General features: G+C 42.7%; 1 protein-coding gene across 1 annotated transcript in view; it reads right to left on the bottom strand.

Moving 5' to 3' along the window:
* Positions 1-13469, bottom strand: part of ush2a (Usher syndrome 2A (autosomal recessive, mild)) — a gene marked incomplete at both ends in the record, with an annotated part of 371709 nt that extends 358240 nt beyond the window's left edge. The window contains 3 exon segments of the mRNA XM_080730052.1: positions 2190-2358; positions 11291-11512; positions 13207-13469. Of these exon segments, the coding sequence (XP_080586178.1) occupies positions 2190-2358; positions 11291-11512; positions 13207-13469 (654 nt within the window).
* Positions 13470-22500: the final 9031 nt, after the last annotated feature.

Genomic DNA, 22500 nt, shown 5'->3' on the forward strand with positions numbered 1-22500 from the left:
AGAGAGAGAGAGAGAGAGAGAGAGAAAGAGAGAGAAAGAGCAGACAAGATAGAGAGATAGAGGGAAGGGGGCATCTATTTCACATGCCCTGGCAAAACAGTTCAACATAAACCTGATGGCTCTGCTTATAGGTACAAAGATTAATATAAACCACATAATATGAGTTAAACATCACTGTTGCTGGCTTTGTGCCCTTTCTAATTTAATATCAATTAACACGAGGACTTTTCCTGTAACAATTAATGGAAAATGTAACTTATGACTCCTACAATACTAACCTGGGTATACTTTTTTTCTGGTGTAAATTCTACCCAAATGACCACAAAACCACGCTGCATCCTCCAATCACAGTGCCTCCACCCCCTCACCCCAAAGACGGCGCCGACATGCCAACGAGCATTACTGCCCCCTTTGGTTTCAAGGTGGAGCTGCTCTCTCCCTTTCATGAAGAGATGGCAGTTGTTTTCAAGACATAACTCCAGGTAGCCTTGAGTGAGAATCATGGCATCATCTATTGAAGCCACAGACAGTTAAAAGGGAATTATCTAAGAGTCAGTACTAAGAACATTCATACTGATGTGAACGCTCTGAACAACACTGTAGGTCAAATGGAAACCTTGCTTTCACACACCAGGCTAAAAAAAAACACCAGGCTGGTAAAGTGGACAATAAATGCAAGGATTTGGAAGTGAGATCATGGTGCAATAATATAAGGATAGTATTCAAGGAGTCTTCCAAAAAAACCTCCTGGACTGTGCTCATCATATTCTCTAGCCATTGCCGAACCCCAGAGAATGAACTCTCCCTATAAGCTTTTGACTACACGATCATACGGACTGTGATGATAATCTATTGTCCCTATCATAGTACAGTCTGGGGTGATGAGCCATCACCGCGGTGTAGTTTTCTAGCTATCACCTAAAAATGTATACCAAGGCCTAGGTGATAGCTAGATAATTACATTGCGGCAACGTGATAGCTCTTCACCTTGGACTATGCTAGAGGCTTAAGGCAAGCCAGAGCCCAAAAACAGATCAAAATGAATTGAGTCGCTAACCCTTCGGTCAAAATGATGGTCGTTCGAAAGAGCGCGATTCCCCTTCCGTGAAGCCGATGCCGGTCTTCTCCCATGTATGGTCAATTGATCACTATGGCAACCACTGCGTGAGCCGCGAGCACACACTTCTTACAGTGGACAAATCCTGAGACTCCATGGTTGTGAGGCCACTCATAAGTAACACCATTGTATGTACCGTATGTTCTATGGTTGTTCTACATATACTAGGTACTTTCATAACGCCATAGTATGTGTATATGAATATGTCACAGTACGATTGAAAAGGCTGTAGGATTGAAAAGGGTGAGCTTGTTTTGGGTGCTAGGCGGAGCAAGCGGGAGACTTTGATGTCCCTGCAGTGTTAACTTGTCAGCTGTGAGAGCAGAGCACAGCTGACAACAAATTAAACTAGAACTGCACTCTGTCGAGGTGACAACTTGCGCCTCGCGCTCAAGCAGGCCACACATAGCCTACTTGTGCGCAAGCAGAGCACATGTCCTTAATGTCTTCGCCCGTTAATGACGACATTACCGAGAGCGCTCTTATATACCAAACTCTGCTGACATTGTCACCAGGAATGCTGGTCCCTCATTGGCTGTTAATGATGACGTTGCCAGAAATGCTGGTCCCTGATTGGGCTACCGACATACGTACATACGTACATAAGCAGCCGAACGCAGTACTTGCACGCCCTGCTGGCGCAAACAACTAGACTGCAGTCTGTCGTGTCGAGGTGCCAACTTGCGCCTTGTGCACTCATGGCCATGTATGGCCTACTTGTGCACCAGCAGAGCGCGCCTTGTCATTTATATATCAGGTCGCACTTCTTGTTGGTGACGTCACCAAGAATGCTGGTCTCTCATTGGCTGTTGATGGTGACGTCACCAACAATGCTGGTCCCTGATTGGCCACGGGCGTAAGCAAAGAAAGATACGCCACAGATACGCTGGCGCAAGTAACCGATAGCCAGCAACGCCAGAAGAGACACTGCACCCTTCCAAGTGGTCCGAAAATGGATTCATTGGATGTCATTCCAAATAAAACTAGATTGCACTCTGTCGTTCATTAATGGGTTAAACAAACGAAAAACTAACAACAACAAAGGTAAATGAGCACGTCTCAAGTCTGTTACCTGAAGTACAAGGTGTGTCCATCTGTCACGGGTGATTCTCCCCTGCGTGATAAAGCTGACGTTCAGAGGCGTTTGATGGCCAGGCTGTCCGTACTGCAGCGTCACTGCCCGCCCGGACACCATTAGGACAAAAACCAAACGCACCCCTGAGCTCTTCTCCAACAACACCCTGAGAGGAGAAAACACACAAGTCAGCAGGACCGAAAGACTGGATGGATAGAAGAGCTGGTCCACACGCACGCGCGCACGCACGCCCACACACACACACACACACACAGTCTTCCTGACATTTACACATGGAATATCAATATTTTACATGACTAGGGTTCTCCTGATGCTCTGAGGGCAAACCACACACAGTGTCATATTAATCACCATCAGTGACATTTTATAGGAAATCATGTCTTTTATGAACCCAGGCCAACATGGATGATGAATCACAAGAAGAGAGAGCGAGAATACATGGAGGATGGAGTTCTGCATATTAGGTCAAGTTTGAGGGCCAGAACTAGAACCTGTGACCGCGTGGATTTGTTTAACAGGGTTATTTAACAGCACGGCTCTGCAAGAAGCTAGCCATCTTGAAGAGGTTCAGTTGATTGACTGTGTTTGTCCAGAGATAATCTTGCAAACCACTGGACTGATCTGCGCCAAATTTCTTGTGCAGTTTCACATACACGTACAGATGTGCCATTTCAAGACTTCACACATCCTGCCATCGGCAAGAATATCCACATGATTTGATTTCTTCAACTTGGAGGTTTTCAACTTCGAAAACACACTTTATGGGGATTTGGTTATTGATATGGTTATTGCTACGATAACCATTCATTTAATTGTATCAAACAAAATGCATGATTACTTCCTTTTTAGTGTGTGTGTGTGTGGTTGATGTATAAACCTTTGTCATTAAAAACTAATCTGTAAACTTTTGTCACCTAAAGTAAACCTGTTTTCATTTAACTTTTCTGTATCCCAAAAGTCCATTGAGTTAAATGGATACATTTTGTACGGAACCTTTTCTGTTCCTTTTCTGATTGGACAATCTGATGTCCAATCAGACAGGATTGGTAAGACGGAATTCATCTCCCAGGGGATTCCTCACGACTCGTGTCGGTGCAACTTGCATCTTTCTAGTTTTTACCCTGAATTAAAGTGTTACTGAGTGGAAATGTTTCTGTTTCTATCATTGAAAATGTTTAGTTAGACTAAAAGGTTCATGAATCAAATTTCACCTTGTGTCTTTAAGGACACACACAATGAGTGTATTTGTGGCGGTGAACCGTTTGGCAGTCACTGTGTCTGTCACATAGTTTAGTATCATGTAATCCAGGGCTTGGCCTGCCTTCTATGAGCCACTTATATGAGTCACTTTATTCCTGGAACTTCACAGGGAGCTTTGCTAAAATGCACACATTTTAAAATGACTATCTATCTAAATAACAAACAGTGTATGTGAACAAGCAAACAGCATAATCTAACATACATGTTGATAAGCAAGCAGCATGTGAACAAGTAAACAACATATATGTGGATAATATAACTGGCCTCTACATTTGCATCAGTATATTTGTGTGAGAATGATACATTTAGCGGCTGGAATACAGAGGCCTTGATAGGGTGTGTCACGGGGCAGCCCGTGCCCTATACACCTATGCGCTCTCATTAAAGCAGGGATGTCAAACATACGGCCCGCGGGCCGGATCCGGCCCGCGAGATGATTCAATCCGGCCCCCCTTGCAGAGCATACATTTCTGAGCATTTAGAAAAAAAAAGTAAGTCTCTAGCCCATTCCTGTCAAGAGTTATGATTGTTTTAAGAATTAACCTAACTAATGTCTCCTCACTGCAGGCTAGGTTTCTCCCACCTGGCAGTGATTGAGTTGATTAATTGGAATGTTAAGTGACCAGCTCTCTCTCTCTCTTTGAAGATGACAGCATTGCTAGGAATGGGGTGGGGGGTCTGGCTATGATTAATACCTGAACATACCTACAATATTCGAACTGTACTCAAAGATTACACATATTAGACATGGAAATTAATGTTGTTAAGAAAATAACTTATTTAAAAAATATAATAATAATAAAATGTAAAAGTTTTATTATTCAGATATTTTCTGAATATGCCATTATTGTTCATTACTTTTATTCTTTTTATTATAAAATACAATAAAAATAATTATTGTCCTGCATCAATAATATATTTTTTTAGCCATTTACAAATTATAGCAGAGACTATCAGGAATTGAATTGTTCTATTATCAAACGGTTTATTCTTATTGGCACTTCTTAAAGGAGTAGTTCACCCCCAAAATGCCATGGAGCCAATGGAGACTCATTCCTAAAACAGAAATTTGATAACAATAAATGCATGCCTATTGATTCCGGATGGGGACCCAAATGCATTTGGGTCCCCATCCGGAATCATTGGGGGGAAGTGTACTATTATCAGATTTTTGTCTTAGTAATGCGACAAATAAAATAAAAATATATTATTGAAATCAAGTCTCCATGGCGTGAGTAATCAAAGAAAAAAAATCCTTTTGGGGATGACTACTCCTTTAAACAAATAGCATCTCTCGTACCTAACTGCAACTGTAATACCAATAATGAAAGTAGCTATTTTACTTAATAATGAACACAATTTGTAAAATGATATACTGCTATACTGCTAGCTACAGCAGTGGCTGAGACGACAGGAAGAAAAACAGAGCGAACATGTGCACGAGTGTGCATGCCATCCGATCCGCGACTGGTTCGGCCCTCATCAAGTCGCCTTTCATCCAATGCGGCCCTCACCCCAAAATGAGTTCGACACCACTGCATTAAAGGAAGGGTAACATAACGGGCACTACTTTGTGTCAATAGAACAGTGACATAGTTGTGAACATATTTGCCAATGCAACTATACCCTGAAAGGGTTAATATTGGGAGCTGTAGGAAGAAGGAAGTCCCAACTCCTGAGGCACCGCCCAGCCGCCTCGGAATGTGACGAGCCAAAACAGTGCGTAATCTGTAGAACACGCTCACGTGACCCAATGAAAAGTGAATGGGAAAAGGCTGTGGGAATTACGCTATTGTATACTTTAATAATAAAGATAAATACATAACATTGTTAATGACCGTGACCAACGATCTGAATTCTGTCCCCTCGTTATATTATTTTATTAATTTACGTGACTGATTTCGCTATATTCATATTGAAACAAGAGAGTCGCGAGGGGCGTGTCTTGACTCGCTCCAGGCTTGCTAGAGCGGCCGGCTACTGGAGCTCTGCCAGGCCGAGTGGCCGGGCTCATCCGTGGGTAGAACTAGTAGAACAGAGGGGACTCGGTGTTTGGTTATGGAGGTTTTTTCCTGTTTTTTTACGATGACCAACGATATGTATATGTATGATATATCACACGTTGTGTTATGTTTTGTAATTGATGGGACTGATTTCGCTGTATTCATGCTGAAGCACAGCTCGCACGAGTCTACAGTCGCGAGGGGCGGGTTTTGACTTCGCTCCAGGCTTTGTGGATAGCGGCTGCTGTTCGCTGTTCATGCCGCGATGAGAGGTTCATGTGGGGGATGAACAAGCCATTGTGACTCGGTGATTTTTATGGAGCTTTTCTTTCCCGGGCCGTTCCTGGGACAAATCATCATGACAAAATAAGATAAATAGGGGACAGCCGGACAGGGCGACTATTTGTGAGGATAAGTGAATAATAATTAGAAGATAGAGTTAAAATAAAACATTAAACCAAGCACTTGGACCGAGGCTTGCGCTCGCATCTACGCTCGGGACTCGTGTGTAAAGTAACTAAGTAGCCAACATTTACTCAAGTACTAAACCAAGCACTTTGACCGAGGCTTGTCATCATTGAGTGTAAAGTAACTAAGTAGCCTACATTTACTCAAGTATTGATGTACTTTGAGGCGGAGATAGCCACGACCAGCTCTTCTTCTAATCGGCTCGCCTGCAGTCGGTAACTAAGTAGGCTACATTTACTCCTGTACTTAAGTAGGGCCCTACAATTTTGAGGTATTTTTACTTTACTGGAGTGTTTTACATTTCAGTACTTTTATTTCTACTCCACTTCATCTCAAAACAAATCATTGTAGGCTACTTTTACTCCCCTGCAGTTATTTTTAAAAAAAAGTTATTAAAAATACTTTGTTTAATTATTATTACAAACCATTCATTCATTACTATATATACATCGGCCATTTGAAATTAGCCGATCTACAAGCCCACAGTCCGTGACGGACATTTTCTTGTAACGGTTTATTTCTACATTGTAGTATCGATACTGTTACTTGTTGATACTTTTACTTGAGTACAAAATATGAGTACTTCTTCCACCGCTGCGCTGTCAGTCCGTGCAGCCGTGCTGACAAAGGAAACAGCAAGGGGGGCGTGTCCAGCTTGCATTTCACCGAGACAAGAGGGCAGGAGAGATTCTCTTGCGTTCGTCATTTTCACGCGACAACTTTATTTCCGAAGTTATTTCCCAAAATGGCCCCAGTTGGTCTTATTAATTTATAAACCTCAAATGTAACTATATATTTCCAAACTAATATGACTCAAATATATGTTAAAAATACTTAGGGGGACCTTTAGAGACATGTGTCAACAGTTTTACAAGGCAAATTTCATGGTGCCTACACTTTAAGGACATTGCACACACAAACACACACCACAGCTGCGTCGGATTACTAATTAACACCGGCCAGTTGGGAAGCAACAGTTTGAAGTGACTGTGGATAGTGTGGCTTGTCCTCCTAACTAATGTCAATATTAATGAATGCATTCTGAAATGATTCTAAAATGATACACACACTTTACTGGGTTAAAACATTCAGTTTATTGTAAGGTTCAGTGTTTGTGGTAGGATCCTCTCCTATTTAAGGCAGGCACAGGTACTTCAGTTATGCTCAGGGCTAAGATGCTGACAGCCCGGTCAGAGAGCTGCCAGGGCCCTTTGAACAGGGCATAGCCAAGTGCATTTTTCTTGCATTTAGTAGTAAATCTTTATTTCAGTCCATTTAAAAGAGGAAAGAAATACATACATTTAGCTTAGTCCACTAGTGCATAGTGGTACCGAAAAGGTGTAGGCTGAAGCCAAGGCTTATTTTGCCTTCCCTTTCTGACCAGTATAATTGTTGCTATGTTGGTTGCACTGTAAGAAACTGCATTGGAGATTGGTGGGGGTGTGGAGAAATAAAAACCCCAAAAGAGAATCTTGGTCTGTTTATGGAGCCTAGGCCATCGGCCAGCTTAACCAAAAAGGTGTACTTATTCTGATTGTTCACCGACAAATACAAAAGACATGAACACAGGAAGCTCTCCACACTGGTGACATGGTGGTGCCTAGCTGTCATCCTACCACCAACTCAATCCGTTTGTTAATGGTAGCTTTTTATACTCAGCTGGAGGCAATTAGTGTGGACTCCACCGTGTCAAGGGGTAGCTTCATCTAATGAATAATACAAATACATAGATACATATAACATTAACTCATAACATCTATTAAAACTCCATGAACTACACCACCAATGAGTATACAAAAACAATATCCATAGCAACTCTAAACACACATTAAAACCCCTCTCGATTACAGCCCGATTACACTGGAAGCCAGCAGCAAATACATTATGTTAACTTATCAATCCTCACTCAACAATACAAATTATACTTCTCTATATATTGCATTTACTATATGTAAAGTGTCAATGCTATGCAAATAATCAATATTTAAATCAGGTTATAAGGTTATAATGTGCAAAGATTTGTAATTGGGGGCCTCTCTGTTACAATTTGTATCACTATAACAGGCATTGACACTAAAGCTTGCCCACCTGCCCCCGGCAGGTAAATAAAACATCAGGGCAGGTGAAGTTGGCTTTCAGGTTGCCCGACAGGGCAAGTGCTCATTTGAGAGGGGACACAAATGTCTATAAACACAACACCAGATATCTGTCTAAACACCTGAACGTGGCCAGTGCGCTGTGTCTTCTGGTCTGTGGAATGTAAAATAAGAGCACTATTTACCTATAATGTGCTGTTTTTACTGTCGCTGAAATAAGTGATGAATTGAGCGGTAATTAAAATCTTACCTATCATTTTATAATGGACGATTTACTTTTCGGGCAAGTGAGCATTACCTTCGGGCAAGTTGAACATGACCTGTACTTGCCCGATGGGCAAGTGCCTCTGAGACCTTAGTGTCAACCCCTGCTATAAGTAAGTAAGTACTGATACAATAATATAAGTATAGGGGGTGAGGTGGAGCTGAAAGAATTGTGCTGGAAGATGGGGAGTGAGTCTGAAGTCCTGTTTGAGCTGGGAACTGGGAAGATGGTTATTAAACATAAATACTTTTTTTATGTGAATACGGTTACTGGAGCAACCAACCGTCAGCCAAAGTCTGACATAAGGGACCACATGACCTGACTGTAGAGAAGGTTAGTACTGTAGGTGTAGGTGATGCCACTTCTCTGACCCATGTGCAACGGAAAGAAAGGTAACAGACCTGCACTGAACTAAATAAATAAAATATTGATATACTGAACTGAATATTGTTCAGATGCATTCTGACAATCATCGGTGTGTGATGATGAACATCACATAAGGTTTATGTCATTTGTAAAACAAATTAATTAAGGGTTTGTTTGTTTTTTGCAACTTGATTATCTGTTGTGGACTGTAAACAATTATCATCATCACCAGGAAAAACAATCAAAACTTCATTCTGATAAGAAATAAAACCCCAGCTAAACCATAGTAAATAAGGTTTGATACAACAGGTGGCTGGCACTGTTCTTTGTTCACATGGGGGGGGGGGGGGGGACAACCAAATAAAGAGGGAGAGGAGGTGTGTGTGTGGGGGGGGGGGGGGGGTGAAGAGAGATGGACAGAGGTGAGGACAGAGACATCCTTTCATCTGGGTCTTTGATGGCAGCCCTGACAGCCACGATAACAAAAGACAGAAAACACAACGGCAGAGAGAAAGAGAGGGGGGGAGGGAGAGAGAGAGAGTGGAAGAGAGGAAGAGAGACTGAGAACGAGTGTCATGTTCAGTCTGTCATGGTCTCTGCTCACAAATAGTAGATAAAATTCAAACATCTGATCATGCAATAACATCTGATCACTGTCATGCAATAATAGGATGACAGGGGGCTCAGCAACTCAACCTGGAGTCCCCATTTTTGGCTATGTCATTATAGACCTGTTTCTTGTTTACAAACATTGAGACTAAATGCACAGGTGACTGTATCATGTACGGTAATCAATTCCCACCAATCCCCAAACCTGTTGTTTTGGGGAGCGCTGGTTTCATTGGCTAATTTTGGTACCGACCTGCGCGCGCAACTAGTTCTTACAAACAAAGGACAAACACAGTCAAGCACAGACGTCAACTGACCCTCTTCAAATGGCTGTTAAAGTGCCCTAAATCTCTTAAAATATTATGTAAACAAATCCACACAGTGACAGGTTTTAGTTAGCTTGGCCTAACATGCAGAACTCCATCCTCCATGTATTCTCTGTCGCTTCTTGTGATTCATCATCCATGTTGGCCTGGGTTCATAAAAGCCACCAGACTCTGACCCAACTAACTTTACAGTACAAAGTTATGTTCTCTTATGACATTATACAGATTATTACCACACATCGGTGTGTGTGTGTGTGTGTGTGTGTGTGTGTGTGTGTGTGTGTGTGTGTGTGTGTGTGTTTGTGTATGTATGCGTGCGTGCGTGCTTGTGTGCATGCTTGCGTGCGTGCTTACATACGTGCTTACATGCGTGCTTGTGTGCGTACATTTGTGGGACCACGAATACCTGGCCGATCATTTGTTTATCACACAGCCAAAGCCTCATTAAGCTATACAACGTGAAAATAACATTTGATCAAAGTGCAACAACTGTTGCAGTTTGACATTCAGTTCAGTTCAGTTCCTACCATAGTGACACTGCTCACAGTAACTGTTCAGCATGCTGTGGCAGCTTGCTCCGATTGGTCAGCTACTGTCGTATCAGCCCTAGGGGTTATCAGCTCAGCCTCTCTGCCCTTTCATCGCTCGCCTCATCCAGGACAAATAAAGCCTGGGTATATGATACTGTGATTTACTAAAGTAATTACCTTTTGGTTAATTGCCTTGTGTGCTGCCACAGCATTCACACAGTGTGTAGAGTTACAATATTCTAACAGGACATACAGTAGTGACTTAAATTTCAACAGCTCATGCTGCAGTGCAGGAAGTCAGTACATGTAAACACCATGCATGCTCTTCATCTATGTTTAGTTCTCTGTATACTACGTCATAGGAGTGATGATCAGGTAGGTCATCTCCGTTTCTGCTGGAAGACTAGATAGTGTTGCCAGAAACTAAAGCCAACTGATCTGTGAGGTGTGTGTGTGTGTGTGTGTGTGTGCGTGCGTGCGTGCGTGCGTGCGAGCGTGCGTGCGTGCGTGTGCGTTAGCAACCGCGCGTGTGTGTGTGTGTGTGTGTTGCCAACTGATCTGAGTGTAACTCTGCACCATCTCAGCTCTACGTGGGACACCAAGACACACCAATACAATCTCATCATCTCTCTCTCTCTCTCCCTCTCTCTCAAACACCCACAGTCCCACACACATGTACACACATACACAGAGGCACCACATCTATGTAGGACATGACAGGTAGGTCCTTGAGTTGACTGAACACTAATACTGATGTTAGGTTAATCCAAGTCAAGATCATTTTGGTCTTTGTTACACAACACATGTGTAACTTGATTCATTAACGTTGTAGTTGTAATACAGTAAGTGCCAGCTATTAAATAACAATATGTGTAATATGATTGTAAACAGCATTCATCAATTTACAATTTAGGAATTTAGCAAACGCTCTTTTTATTATTTTAAAATAATAATAGTAATTGGGGTGCCCGCTGGTCTACTTAGGCATTGCCACATAGGCATGGATGCCTGGCGGCGTCGCCGGTTCGATTCCAGATCTGGACGACCTTTGCCACGTGTCACTCCCCATCTCTCCCCCATTTCCTGCCAGTCTACTGTCCTATCAATAAAGGCATAAAAGCTCAAAAACAAATCTTTAATAATAATAAACTCACATCTCTCCAGAAGCAGCTGGTTTGATCCAGACAGCCAGGGTGAGGGATCCCAGTGGTCCGAGGTTCTGGGCTGGAGGTGAGACCAGACACCCGCCCTGGACCCATTGGAACACGACACTCCTGGTTCCATTAAGAACCCCTTCTGAACTGGTACTGGAACTAACGTTGTGTTCTGTGTGCATCTCAGGATGAGTGTCAGAGTCTTCCATTACACAGGAACTCCTGAATGAAGGAGATTAACATGTTGTTTATTAAAACTTTTCTCTCAGAGGTATGTCACAGCCGCCGACATCGACAACATCCCAGCATACAGTAAATGAGCTCACAACTCATTGTGATGCTTGTAGATCAGCTATTTTCAGCAATGATTTTCTCACAGAGAGGAGACTTCTCTGGTGACACAAACATAAAAACAGTATGTCGCTTTTACACCCTGAGTGGTAAATTATAATAAGGGTAATAATAATAATAACAATAATGCATTTTAATTATAACGCACTTTAAATTCTTGCAAATCTCAGAGTGCTTGGTTAGTGTGGACTTTATGTCAGTGGAACTAGGATGAATCTTAAATGGCACAACAAAACAAAGACACAGCTTTAACCATCAAACTAACTAGACCACTGCAATGTATACGTTCTTTTTATTTATCAATACGAAACTGAGAATTCACAAGTGCGTATTAAACCATGGAACTGGGGCAGCCATAGCTGAGTGGGTATAGAGGCCATCTGGGAAACAGAAGGTCCCCAGTTTGTGCCCCGGCCTATGTGTTGAAGAGTCCCTGAGCAAGACACTTAACCCCTAGCTGCTCCCAGAGGGCTGTACTAATAGCACCCACTGCTCTGTGTTTCCCAATAATTAGTATGGGTAAATACAGAGGACAACGTTCACTTAAAGGAGGCGTTCAGACCAAAACATTTCCCCCCCCTAATGTTCCTAGAGACACACACACTGACTGCCCACCAGATGCAGTAATCCATGAGAACAAGGCAGTGAGTGGAGTCTGTGGAGACTGGCTTCCTAGATAGTCAGGGGATACATTTAGGCCTAGGATTATTGACTGCTTTAACTATTGAAAAATAGCAGATATACAAGCTCACAGCGCGGCACCGAGTGCCGCGCTGCGAGCTTGTAGATCTGCTATTTTTGAAAAATCATGATTTTTCTTTGCAAGTCTTTGAATATATCTATTTAAAAGCACACATTTGTAACTCAAATATTTGCTTCTGGGGGGTCCCTGGAACAACATATTTTGAGATGGGGGTCCGTGGCTAAATACCTGTAATTTTGGGGGTCCTTGACATGAAAAAGTTTGAGAACCACTGATTTAGAGGAAGGATTTAGAAGTCGGGTCAAAGATCGGGTCAAAGATATTCAAAGACTTGCACACATTTTCACGATTTTTCAAAAATAGCAGATCTACAAGCTCGCAGCGCGGCACTCGGTGCCGCGCTGTGAGCTTGTATATCTGCTGTTTTTCTAAAGTTAAAGCATACTATAATGGTTAAAGTTGTTAAAATCTAACGCGACTCGGGCGCGTTCCAGGTATTTGAGAGTTAATAAAACCTGGGAATAAATGTGTTACCAAACGATTTCTTCACCAATGTGTTCTTAATTTGACAGCTAGGGTAATTCTGGGTCTCATTCACTTACTATACACTACTATAAGGGAAAACATTACTCCCAAAAAAATCTGCTTTAAGTGGGATGTGAGGGGTCTAACTAGGTGTTTTTAATTATTCTGAATCCATTGCAAGCATTTGTTTTGCACAAAAAACATTCATTGGGCTAAAAACAGCCCAAAAAAACGATGGTTTAGTGATGAGTCATCACTTTTCACAGTTGTATGGGTTCCGTTTATGAACTGAAACTGAGCTGACCTGAACTAAGCTGGAAAAGACCATGATACGCACCTGTATGCAGGCAGTAGCAGTGGGGCATGTGGAGGTGTGGAGGACCTGTAGGGACATTCCTGGATACAGAAGTTCAGAGAACATCCCAGTAGATCAGCCTGGGTGGAGGCGGGCTGGCAGTAGCTGCTCCTCACTGGAAACCCACAGGTGGAGCGATCAGGGGACGTGGAGATGGGTTTGAATGCAGCGATGTTCTCCAACCGTGGAAAATTACCCTGGACACCAACACGAATTGAAAAGAGGGCTTGAGACTTTGGGGACATCTGGCTCATATGCAAATGTTTTATTGCATGCAGTGGTTCAACATGTGCAGTGTTCTATGACATAATAGTATTTTATCATAACTAGAAGCTCGGGCGCGGCCGAGCATCTAGTCGGCGACCTGGCCAACTCGGGAACAATGTAAATAGGGAATGAATGCCCCGCCCTTTAATGCAAACCCCATTATACCTGTTGTCATAGGATCCATTTTGACCATCTGTTTGCGTGTGTCCATTTATGCCCATATATGGAGATATCTGTCTGTCTTCGTCCATTTTATGCCCATATATGGAGATCTCTGTAGGACCTGTTTTGACCATCTGATTGCCTGTGTCCATTTATGCCCATATATGGAGTTATCTGTCTCTAAGCGTCCATTTTATGCCCATATATGGAGATCTCTGTAGGACCCGTATTGACCATCTGTTTGCCTGTGTCCATTTATGCTCATATATGTATCTGTATCTGTCTGTCTGCATCCATTTTATGCCCATAATGGAGATCTCTGTATCTGTTTGTCTGTGTCCCTTTATTCCCATTATGGAGGTCTCTGTATCTGTCTGTGCCTCCGACTGTGTTGCAGACACAGTGCCGGTTCCCCCTTTAATGCAAACCCCATTATACCTGTTGTCATATATGGACAGATTGGACACAGGACATATGTTTGCCTGTGTCCATTTAAGCCCATATATGAACATCAGAACACGTCATACTGATGACATTCAATACGTAACCATGGCATTTTGTGTTGACTCATGTCGCGTATGTGATGTCAGAGCCTTTTATGAAGTGATGTCACAATGAGTCAGCGCTTGCGCCGGTTTCCTCAGAAACAGCCTGATTCAACAATCATCTCCACATACGGAGATTCCGAACGTTTCACGCCGTTTCAGGAAAACCGCACGTCGGGTCGGGCCGACGCCCGGCACTGCACTCCGCGGCGGGGAACGCGCGTGCCGAATCTGAAGCCGGTGGGACGAACGGTTCTCGAGATACGCAGATTACATACAGACAGACAGACAGACAGAGATTTGTCGCATTTATAGATAGATAAAGCATATCTATGATATGCCATTTTATCACACACTGTAGCGTGTTTATGTTATTATGTGTTGTGTTTCAGAGTTTCACCATATGCAGTGTTCCAGTTTGTTCAGTATTTATCTTATACAGTGTTTAAATGTATTCAGAGTTGTATCTGTCATAATAGTGTTCCAACGTATTCAGCGTCTTATCATGCAGTGTTTTGCCACACTGGTCTATCTATATGCACTGTTTCAGTATTTGATCTGCCAAATGCAGTGTTTCATCATATTCTGTCTTATCTCTGATGTTCTGTGTTATCTATGAAGATCCCTGATGTCATCAATATTAAGCCCATATCTGAGAATGCCCATATATGGACATACTGTGTCAGTCTTTATTGTTTCAGTGCAACATCGCCCTTTAGGGAGTAGAAAAGGAATTATCCATACATAGGTAGGTACCCTGACCGTCTTACTGGTATTATGTGGTGTTTAATGCAGCATTTAAGCGTATTCTGTGTTTCTGCAATGTATCATAACTAGAGGTTCGAATAGTTGTGTGAGGGCCGCTACGCACCTATCCACACTATGGCTACGCTGTACCACAGATCAGACTTATATATGCCTGTATATAGGGGTGTGCGATATGACGATAATTATCGTCTCGGCGATACAGCTTTGCCACGATAGGCCATTTCAGAATATCGTTTCTCTCGTGATACAAACAGTCATTTAGAAAAGGCTCTGGAATCTGGATATACAGCGAGTGCACGTTCCATGAGTCGCAGCTCGATTGCTTAATTTATACTTCTATAGTACGGTGGTGTAATTCGCCAAAAAGAACAGATCTACAAGCTATAACGTGTCGCGGCTCAACGTGTCGTATAGCTTGGGGATCTGTCCCCTGCTTTCACGGCCCCTCCCCCGGGCAGCACGCAGACAGGCTACAGAGTGTCTACAGCACTGACTGAGTTGTGTGCAGGAGCTGAGGAGCACCGAGCAGCACGGCACACTGGCCCACGATTTAGTTTCACTTTCACGGGACTTTGTAAAGCAGGGATGCAGCTTGGCCTGCATTCTTTGGAGCATATTTTTCATAATGGATGCATTAAACTAACAGGACGCAAACTACTGTACTTATCCGTCCTGCTATCGCTATCAGCCATCTCACTGCTTGCAAAGCTGTGCTGGAGTCTCCACTCTGGCAGTATTGATGAGATGATTTAGATCACCTTGTAAATCCATGCTTCTGTTTTTATTAACTACAAACAAGTAGCTTTTTGCTGCGATTTGTAAAGTGCTTTGTTTGTTATGTTTTCACCATTGATGCATGCGTGTGTCGTCGCGTCTCGCGGTGAAATCGCGTCTATTACATAATTGGCTTAGTTATAAAACCATGCCATTATTGTTAGTAGAAAAGCTAAAAGCTAGGATGATAATGAGTGAGTAATTCTCTAAAAAGAAAGCTTGTATCATAACAAACCTCCTGACTTTGGTTGGTCATAAGGTAATTTGTTTTCCCTGAAGTTTCAATGGTAAGGCATGGGTTGTTGTCAACCTGTGGGTCGAGACCCCCAGAGAGGTCCCGCCAAATTGTTTTGAAAATAGCCGATCTACAAGCTCACAACACTCAAAAAAACATTTTAAGGGAACCCATAAAACATTTCTGGGACCCATTTGAATGACCTGAACCATCATCACACCAACTAGTAAATATTTTGAGGTAAAAAATGATAATTGTTTAATCAAAAATCTGAATGTTATCATTAAAAAATCATAGATTAGGCTATCTATCTTTCTATCTGCAGCATAAAAATGAATAGATTATCTATAGAATATCTGTGTGGGTCTAATAATCATAATAAACCTAAAAACTCGCATAAAACAGTATCGTGATAATATCGTGTATCGTGATACTGCATGAAGCATATCGTGATAATGCTTTTTGCCAGTATCGCCCACCCCTACCTGTATACTGTATCTGTATCTGTTGTCCCTTTTATGCCAATATATGGATATCTCTGTATTTGTCAGTCCTTGTCCCCAGTTAGTTGGTTATAGTTACTTAATTAATTCAGTTCGGCACTAGGACTAGTATTTGATCCATACTGAAAGGGATCAAGTCTTATACATTCCAATTCCACCATGTTGCAATGCATTAGAAATTGTAGGTGGTATATGATAGGCAACAATTACCTGGGAAGAAGCAGGGTTTGGACACATGCTGAGGACGACAAACAACCTCAGGACAACATCCCACAGCCTCATCCTTCTGACCAACACTTCATTCCTCCGTCCAACTCCATCTTTTCTTTCAGTGATCGGCCACACGTAGGACCACAAACTCCTTTTGGATTGATGTAATCCTTCTGAAAGTGACAGAGTAAAAGGGAAGCCTCTCTCTATCCCGCAACCTCCATTTACATTTCCCTGCATTCTTCTCTTCAAAACACTTTTGAGCTCTTCCCACATTTTGCGTTGGTGTTCATTCCTTTGCTCGTATCTCTCTGTTTTTCCTCCTCTCTCCGTCCTCGTTAGGTTCACTCCTCTGCCCCATGTTTGTCTTTTCCCACTTTCTTTATCACCTGCTCTTTTTTCTTCCTTCGTTCTGGTCCAGGCCGGGCCTTTAGGTTCAGAAGGTTCTAGAGACGGGTTTGCCTGAGGCTGCCGAGTGGCGCGAGGATCCAGAGTCCCAGGCCAGGTTTCTAGAGCGTTCCCTGGGGATTCTAGACTTGGCGATTCTAGACTTGGCGATTCCTCCAGACGCTTTCCAGGGGTGTTTAAATAAGTGATGACTGTCATGGTTTCATGGCTCCGAGAGTGGCCCCGGGGTGAGGCCACCCAGCTTAGCTCTCCGTCACACTGTCACATACATACACACATACATACATACATACACGCCACAGCCAAAGCCCACAGATGATAGCTAGGATTTCACACAACCTGGAGACAGAGCGGGAGGGAAAGGGGGGAGGGGGTGGGGTGGAGGAGAGAGAGAGAGAGAGAGAGAAATTGTGAAATGAAGAGATGTTTAAGAGATAGGAAAAGGGAGAGGAGGTGGTCAGACTACAGTCAGATATGAGACAAATCTGAGCAGTCTAAAATGCCATGCAGGCTAAATTCCCTATAGCCAAAGCCCTGGAATGCTCAGGCTTGATGGAGGCACAGCTCTCATGATACCGATACATTGCTTTCTCCTCTCTCCTTCATTTTCAATTGAATTAAACATGTCTTTCTGCCTTGGCACCCAGACTCCGGGTTTCCCCACCTATATAGAATGGTTTTTCACACAAGTTTAGAGGAAATTGAGGCTCAGGCTAAAGCTCTCTTCATTTCAATACTCCTCTGGCTCAATTCCCTATTTTATCTGCCACAGAGAAGAGGCCCACAGTGCAAACATGTATAGTGTTGAATTACTCGGACACCCTCTACATAATGTCCGCTGGCTAAACGGATTGGAAAGCTACCAAGTGGTGTAATAAACAGGTACTACTGCCTCCATTGATATTCCACTCAACAAATAGCTATATGTAAATCTAAGCAGAAAGCCATATAATAGCCTAGAATTATGCAGTGGTGTAAAGTAACTAAGTATATTTACTCAAGTACTGTAGCCTACTTAAGTAACATTTTGAGGTATCTTTACTTTAGGAGTATTTCCAATTTTAAGTAGGCCTACTTTTACTTCTACTCCACTACATGTCAGAGGCAAATATTGTACTTTTACTCCACTAAAATTATTTGAAAACTTTAGTTTCTAGTTACTTTGTAGATTTTGATTATTATTTACAAAACATACATTAACCACTTCACCCTATATACATTTCGGCCATTTGAAAAATAACTTAAAACATGCGAGTACTTTTTTCCACCACTGGCTATACTGTATGTAAATCTAAGCAGAAAGCCCTATAACAGCCAAGTACATTATGCTGTGTGAAAATATATATCATGTTGTTTACCTGCCGGTGGTCACTCCTCTCTCTCTTCTGAATATCGGACATTCAACACGTTGCTCTGACGCTGACAGGCGACAGACAGGGAGCAAAAAAAAAAAAAACAACTGCCTCACTGCCTGTATGTCTCAAAACCACACCTGTCTGCCTGCCTGTAAAGTGACTGTCTGTCTGACATCCAGCACTCCTCCAATGGAAAGCAGGGCCGTTCAGCGTTCATAAATTAAACCTGTACATCCCCGCAGTTGTGTTGTTTTGCTTTTGTTTTGCCGCCTTTGTCGAGCAGACCGAATGAACGCGAGCAGAATGAAGTTGACTCATCGAAAACCCGCGGAGCGGCGCTGCTAGTAAAGCTGATTAGCTCGAGCTGCCATCTGGCCAGCAGCGCTCGAGACGGTTATTAAAGACACCGGAAACTTGTTGCTGGGAACACTTGAGGCGCGTGCGGGGGGGTCGGCGCGCGCAGTGGTGGGGAAAAAAAGTACTCAAATGTTTTTACATAGCCTAAGTAAAAGTAGCATTACATTACCACAATATAAAAATACTCTGTTACAATGAAAGTAAAGGGCTGCATATTATGTGTTCAAAATGTTAGGCCTGCTTGAGTAAAAGTACTACTAAAGTATTGGCATCAAAAGTATAGCACTAAAATGTTTGAAAATAGCAGAAGCTCACAACTGCCTGTGGTGCAGCGCATTGTGAGCTTGCAAATAGCCCATATTGGCATACAACAGTGTTGAATTTGAAGGCCTATAATAGCCTAAATTATATCTGCAAAGTAACTATAGGATATAGGCCTACATTTTCAAATAAATGTAGTGGAGTAAAAGTACAATATAGACCATGTCTCTGAGCTGTAGAGTAGGCTAGAAGTAAAATTACTGAAAATTGGAAATACTCCAGTAATAATGAACGAGTAACGACAACGTTCAGCCTTCATGACAGAGTCCAGGTATGATATTATTATATCCGTGACAGCGTGGGGCCCCTGCCTGACTGCTTGCCTGGATCTCCTAGCAGACATGAAGTGACAAGTATTTTCCTCCACAGGCGCGCTGCGTGTGGGTTTCAAACAAGTGGCTCTCAGAGCACGAGGAGGAACGCTACCCTGGTCGCTAAGCAACGGCGCTCTCGTCTGGACTTGGGAACACTGCGACTGATTGTGGAGTGGATGGGACTCATGGGAGATGTTATTAGCTACAGGATCATATTTTAAGCGTTTAGAGATGCAGTGTGGTTATGTTTATGTCCACTTTAACCTCTAGAAAATAGGCTTATTATTATTATAGGCACATTATTACTGACTATAAACACATGCTAAAATCTGGAATGTAAGCTCACTCTTAGCCAGTGAGGGTTGAATTAGGCTAATGCACAGGAATTACACATTCAGCATTTACATGCCATAGCTACTGATTGATTGATTGAAGACTTTATCAGAAGTTTGCATAGGAAAAGGTACAGTTTCATGATGGTACAGTTCACTAGGTCTACTAGGTCTACTAAAAGGAGATCCTAGAAAAGACTAAGCTTATTTCCACAGGAAACCATTAAAGTATCTCATATAAAAGAGTCAAGACTCAGACTCAGAGTCAAGTACAACATTTAAAGGAGTAGTTCACCCCCAAAATGACTTTTTTTCTATTGATTACTCACGCCGGGAGTAGTAGGCCTAGTTCACCCCCAAAATGACTTTTTTTCTATTGATTACTCACGCCATATGGAGACTTGAGTTCCATAATATTTGTAGGTTTTTGTCGCATTCCTAATTTGCTTACAATAAATGTACCCCCATTGATTTCGGATGGGGACCCAAATGCATTCGGGTCCCCATCCGGAATGAATGGGGGTACATTTACAGTAATCATTGTTTTGTCTTAGGAGCGACAACTACAAAAAAAATATTATTTAAATAAAGTCTCCATGGCATGAGTAATCAATAGGAAAAAAAGTCATTTTGGGGGTGAACTACTCCTTTAAGCTAAATATACCCATTAATAGCCTAAAATAAAGCCAACAACCTGAACATTATTTTCTCCAGGACCTTAGGCCAGTTACATGCAGAATCCACCAGTAAACAACGTGTCAAAACACTAATGCGTGCACACGCGCGCGCGCACGCACACACACACACACACACACACACACACACACACACACACACACACACACACACACACACACACACACACACACACACACACAGACGCACACATGCACACAAGCACTCGAGCGCACATACACATATGCAGCAACAACAACAACAGCATATCCACTGTGTGCTTAAGTGCTCTGCATTCAAATTATGTAAACATTTCCACCAAATGAAAAAGCCTCTCTCTTATATTTTCCCTGCCGACAAGTTTTTTACATTATCGCACTAATCACGTTTGAACAGCTGCAATTTGCTTTGGTTGAACAAAGGCATTCTAACTAGGTTTTAATTAAGTGTTCTTAATGACCTTAAGGAGATTAGAGGTTCGCCTTCTAATCAATACTAGGCAGAGAGGAGTGGGGGGGTGGCTAGGGGCAAGGATGGAGGGAGGGTGCAGAGGAATGGGGGAAAGAGGATGGAGGAGAGACAGACAGACAGACAGATGAAAGAGGGAGAGAGAGAGAGAGAGAGAGAGAGAGAGAGAGAGAGAGATGAGAGTTTAATGTTTAATGAGGTAGAGAAGAAAAGAACCAGAGGAAAAGAGGGGAGGAAGAGCAATAGAGATAAAATGGGGCGGATGCAAAAGAGGGAAGCATAAAGTCAAATGTATACTTCATCACATGGCAGTGTTGCTCGCTGGAAATAACAGATTCCTAACAATGCTCATTCCAGCAAACGACCAGTTTAAATTAGGCTTGAGGAGAGGAGAGAAGTTTAGGACCTACACTACAGCATAGTATGAAAGGGAGAGCAAGATGGGGTCACGGTAACCTATACCAATAGGGTTCATCCTCAGAGAAACATGAAGGTTGTATAGCAAATTTCATGAATCCAGTAGTAGTCACTCCCTGATGTACAACAAAGTATACATTAGCCTTAAGGAGAGGGTAAAAGATAAGGAGCTATGAAAAGAAGGAGCAAAGATGAGGACAAAAGCGGAGAAAGAGAGAATATCAGGTAGAGGGCATAGCAGGGGAATGGGAGCTGCATTTGGAGGGGCGAAGTAGGGCCAGAAATGAAAAGGAAAGAAGCCGGAAAAGAAGGCATGGGGATGAGAAGAAGAGGGAAGGGTGTAATGCACTTATGATACGCAGGGTGGTGAGAGTGCAGGTAGGAGTAATCAGAGGTAGGTGTGTTATCAGAGTGAGGTTATGGCTGATCAAAGAAAAGTAGGTTGTCCCAAGACCCAAGCGAAGGGCAAGCAGAAAAAGTTTACTACTCCAGTCACACAGAGGAAAACACAGGTAGGGGCATGAGCAGGATACATAGCGTAATCCACAGGGCTGCGGTAACATGAACAGATTGAACACAGAGGGCATACAGTACAGGCTAACAAGAGGATGAAGTGACGGATCAAGATGGGAGGGTCAAATGGTATAAACAAAAGCACATGATAGTAAATAGGATGGAAACTGTGGAACACATGGGGTAAACAAAAGCACATCGTGGACACTGGACAGAGAGACAACATCACACTGTGGACAGAGACAACAAACACTCATGGGTGATCAGAGTGATGTAAGAGTATCATCAGAGTAAAGTTCAAGTATAATCAGAATGAAGTAGAAATATGATCAGAATGGCTGATGAGGTAGGGAAGTGAACAGCATTATTGTGATCATAGGAGACGTCACATCGCGGGTGCCCTTGTTTTGACTGCAGAGCTGGACTTTTGCCCTACTGCTTCCTATACATGGGAAGGTGTTAATTAAAATACACCCCGAAAACCACATTATGGCATCCAGCTCGGTGGTGTGCCTCGCTAGTCATTAGACTCCCATCCTGGGATTGAATCCCGCTGCTGCTACTACTTTTCCAACAACTGTGGACAATGTCTTTCGCCAACAAAGTTTAGTTTTGGACCGCGACGGAGGCGCGCCGTCTCAAGCCAACCTGA

This window comes from Nannobrachium achirus (assembly GCF_963921795.1).
Source record: "Nannobrachium achirus genome assembly, chromosome: 7".
Classification (NCBI taxonomy): Eukaryota; Metazoa; Chordata; class Actinopteri; order Myctophiformes; family Myctophidae; genus Nannobrachium; species Nannobrachium achirus.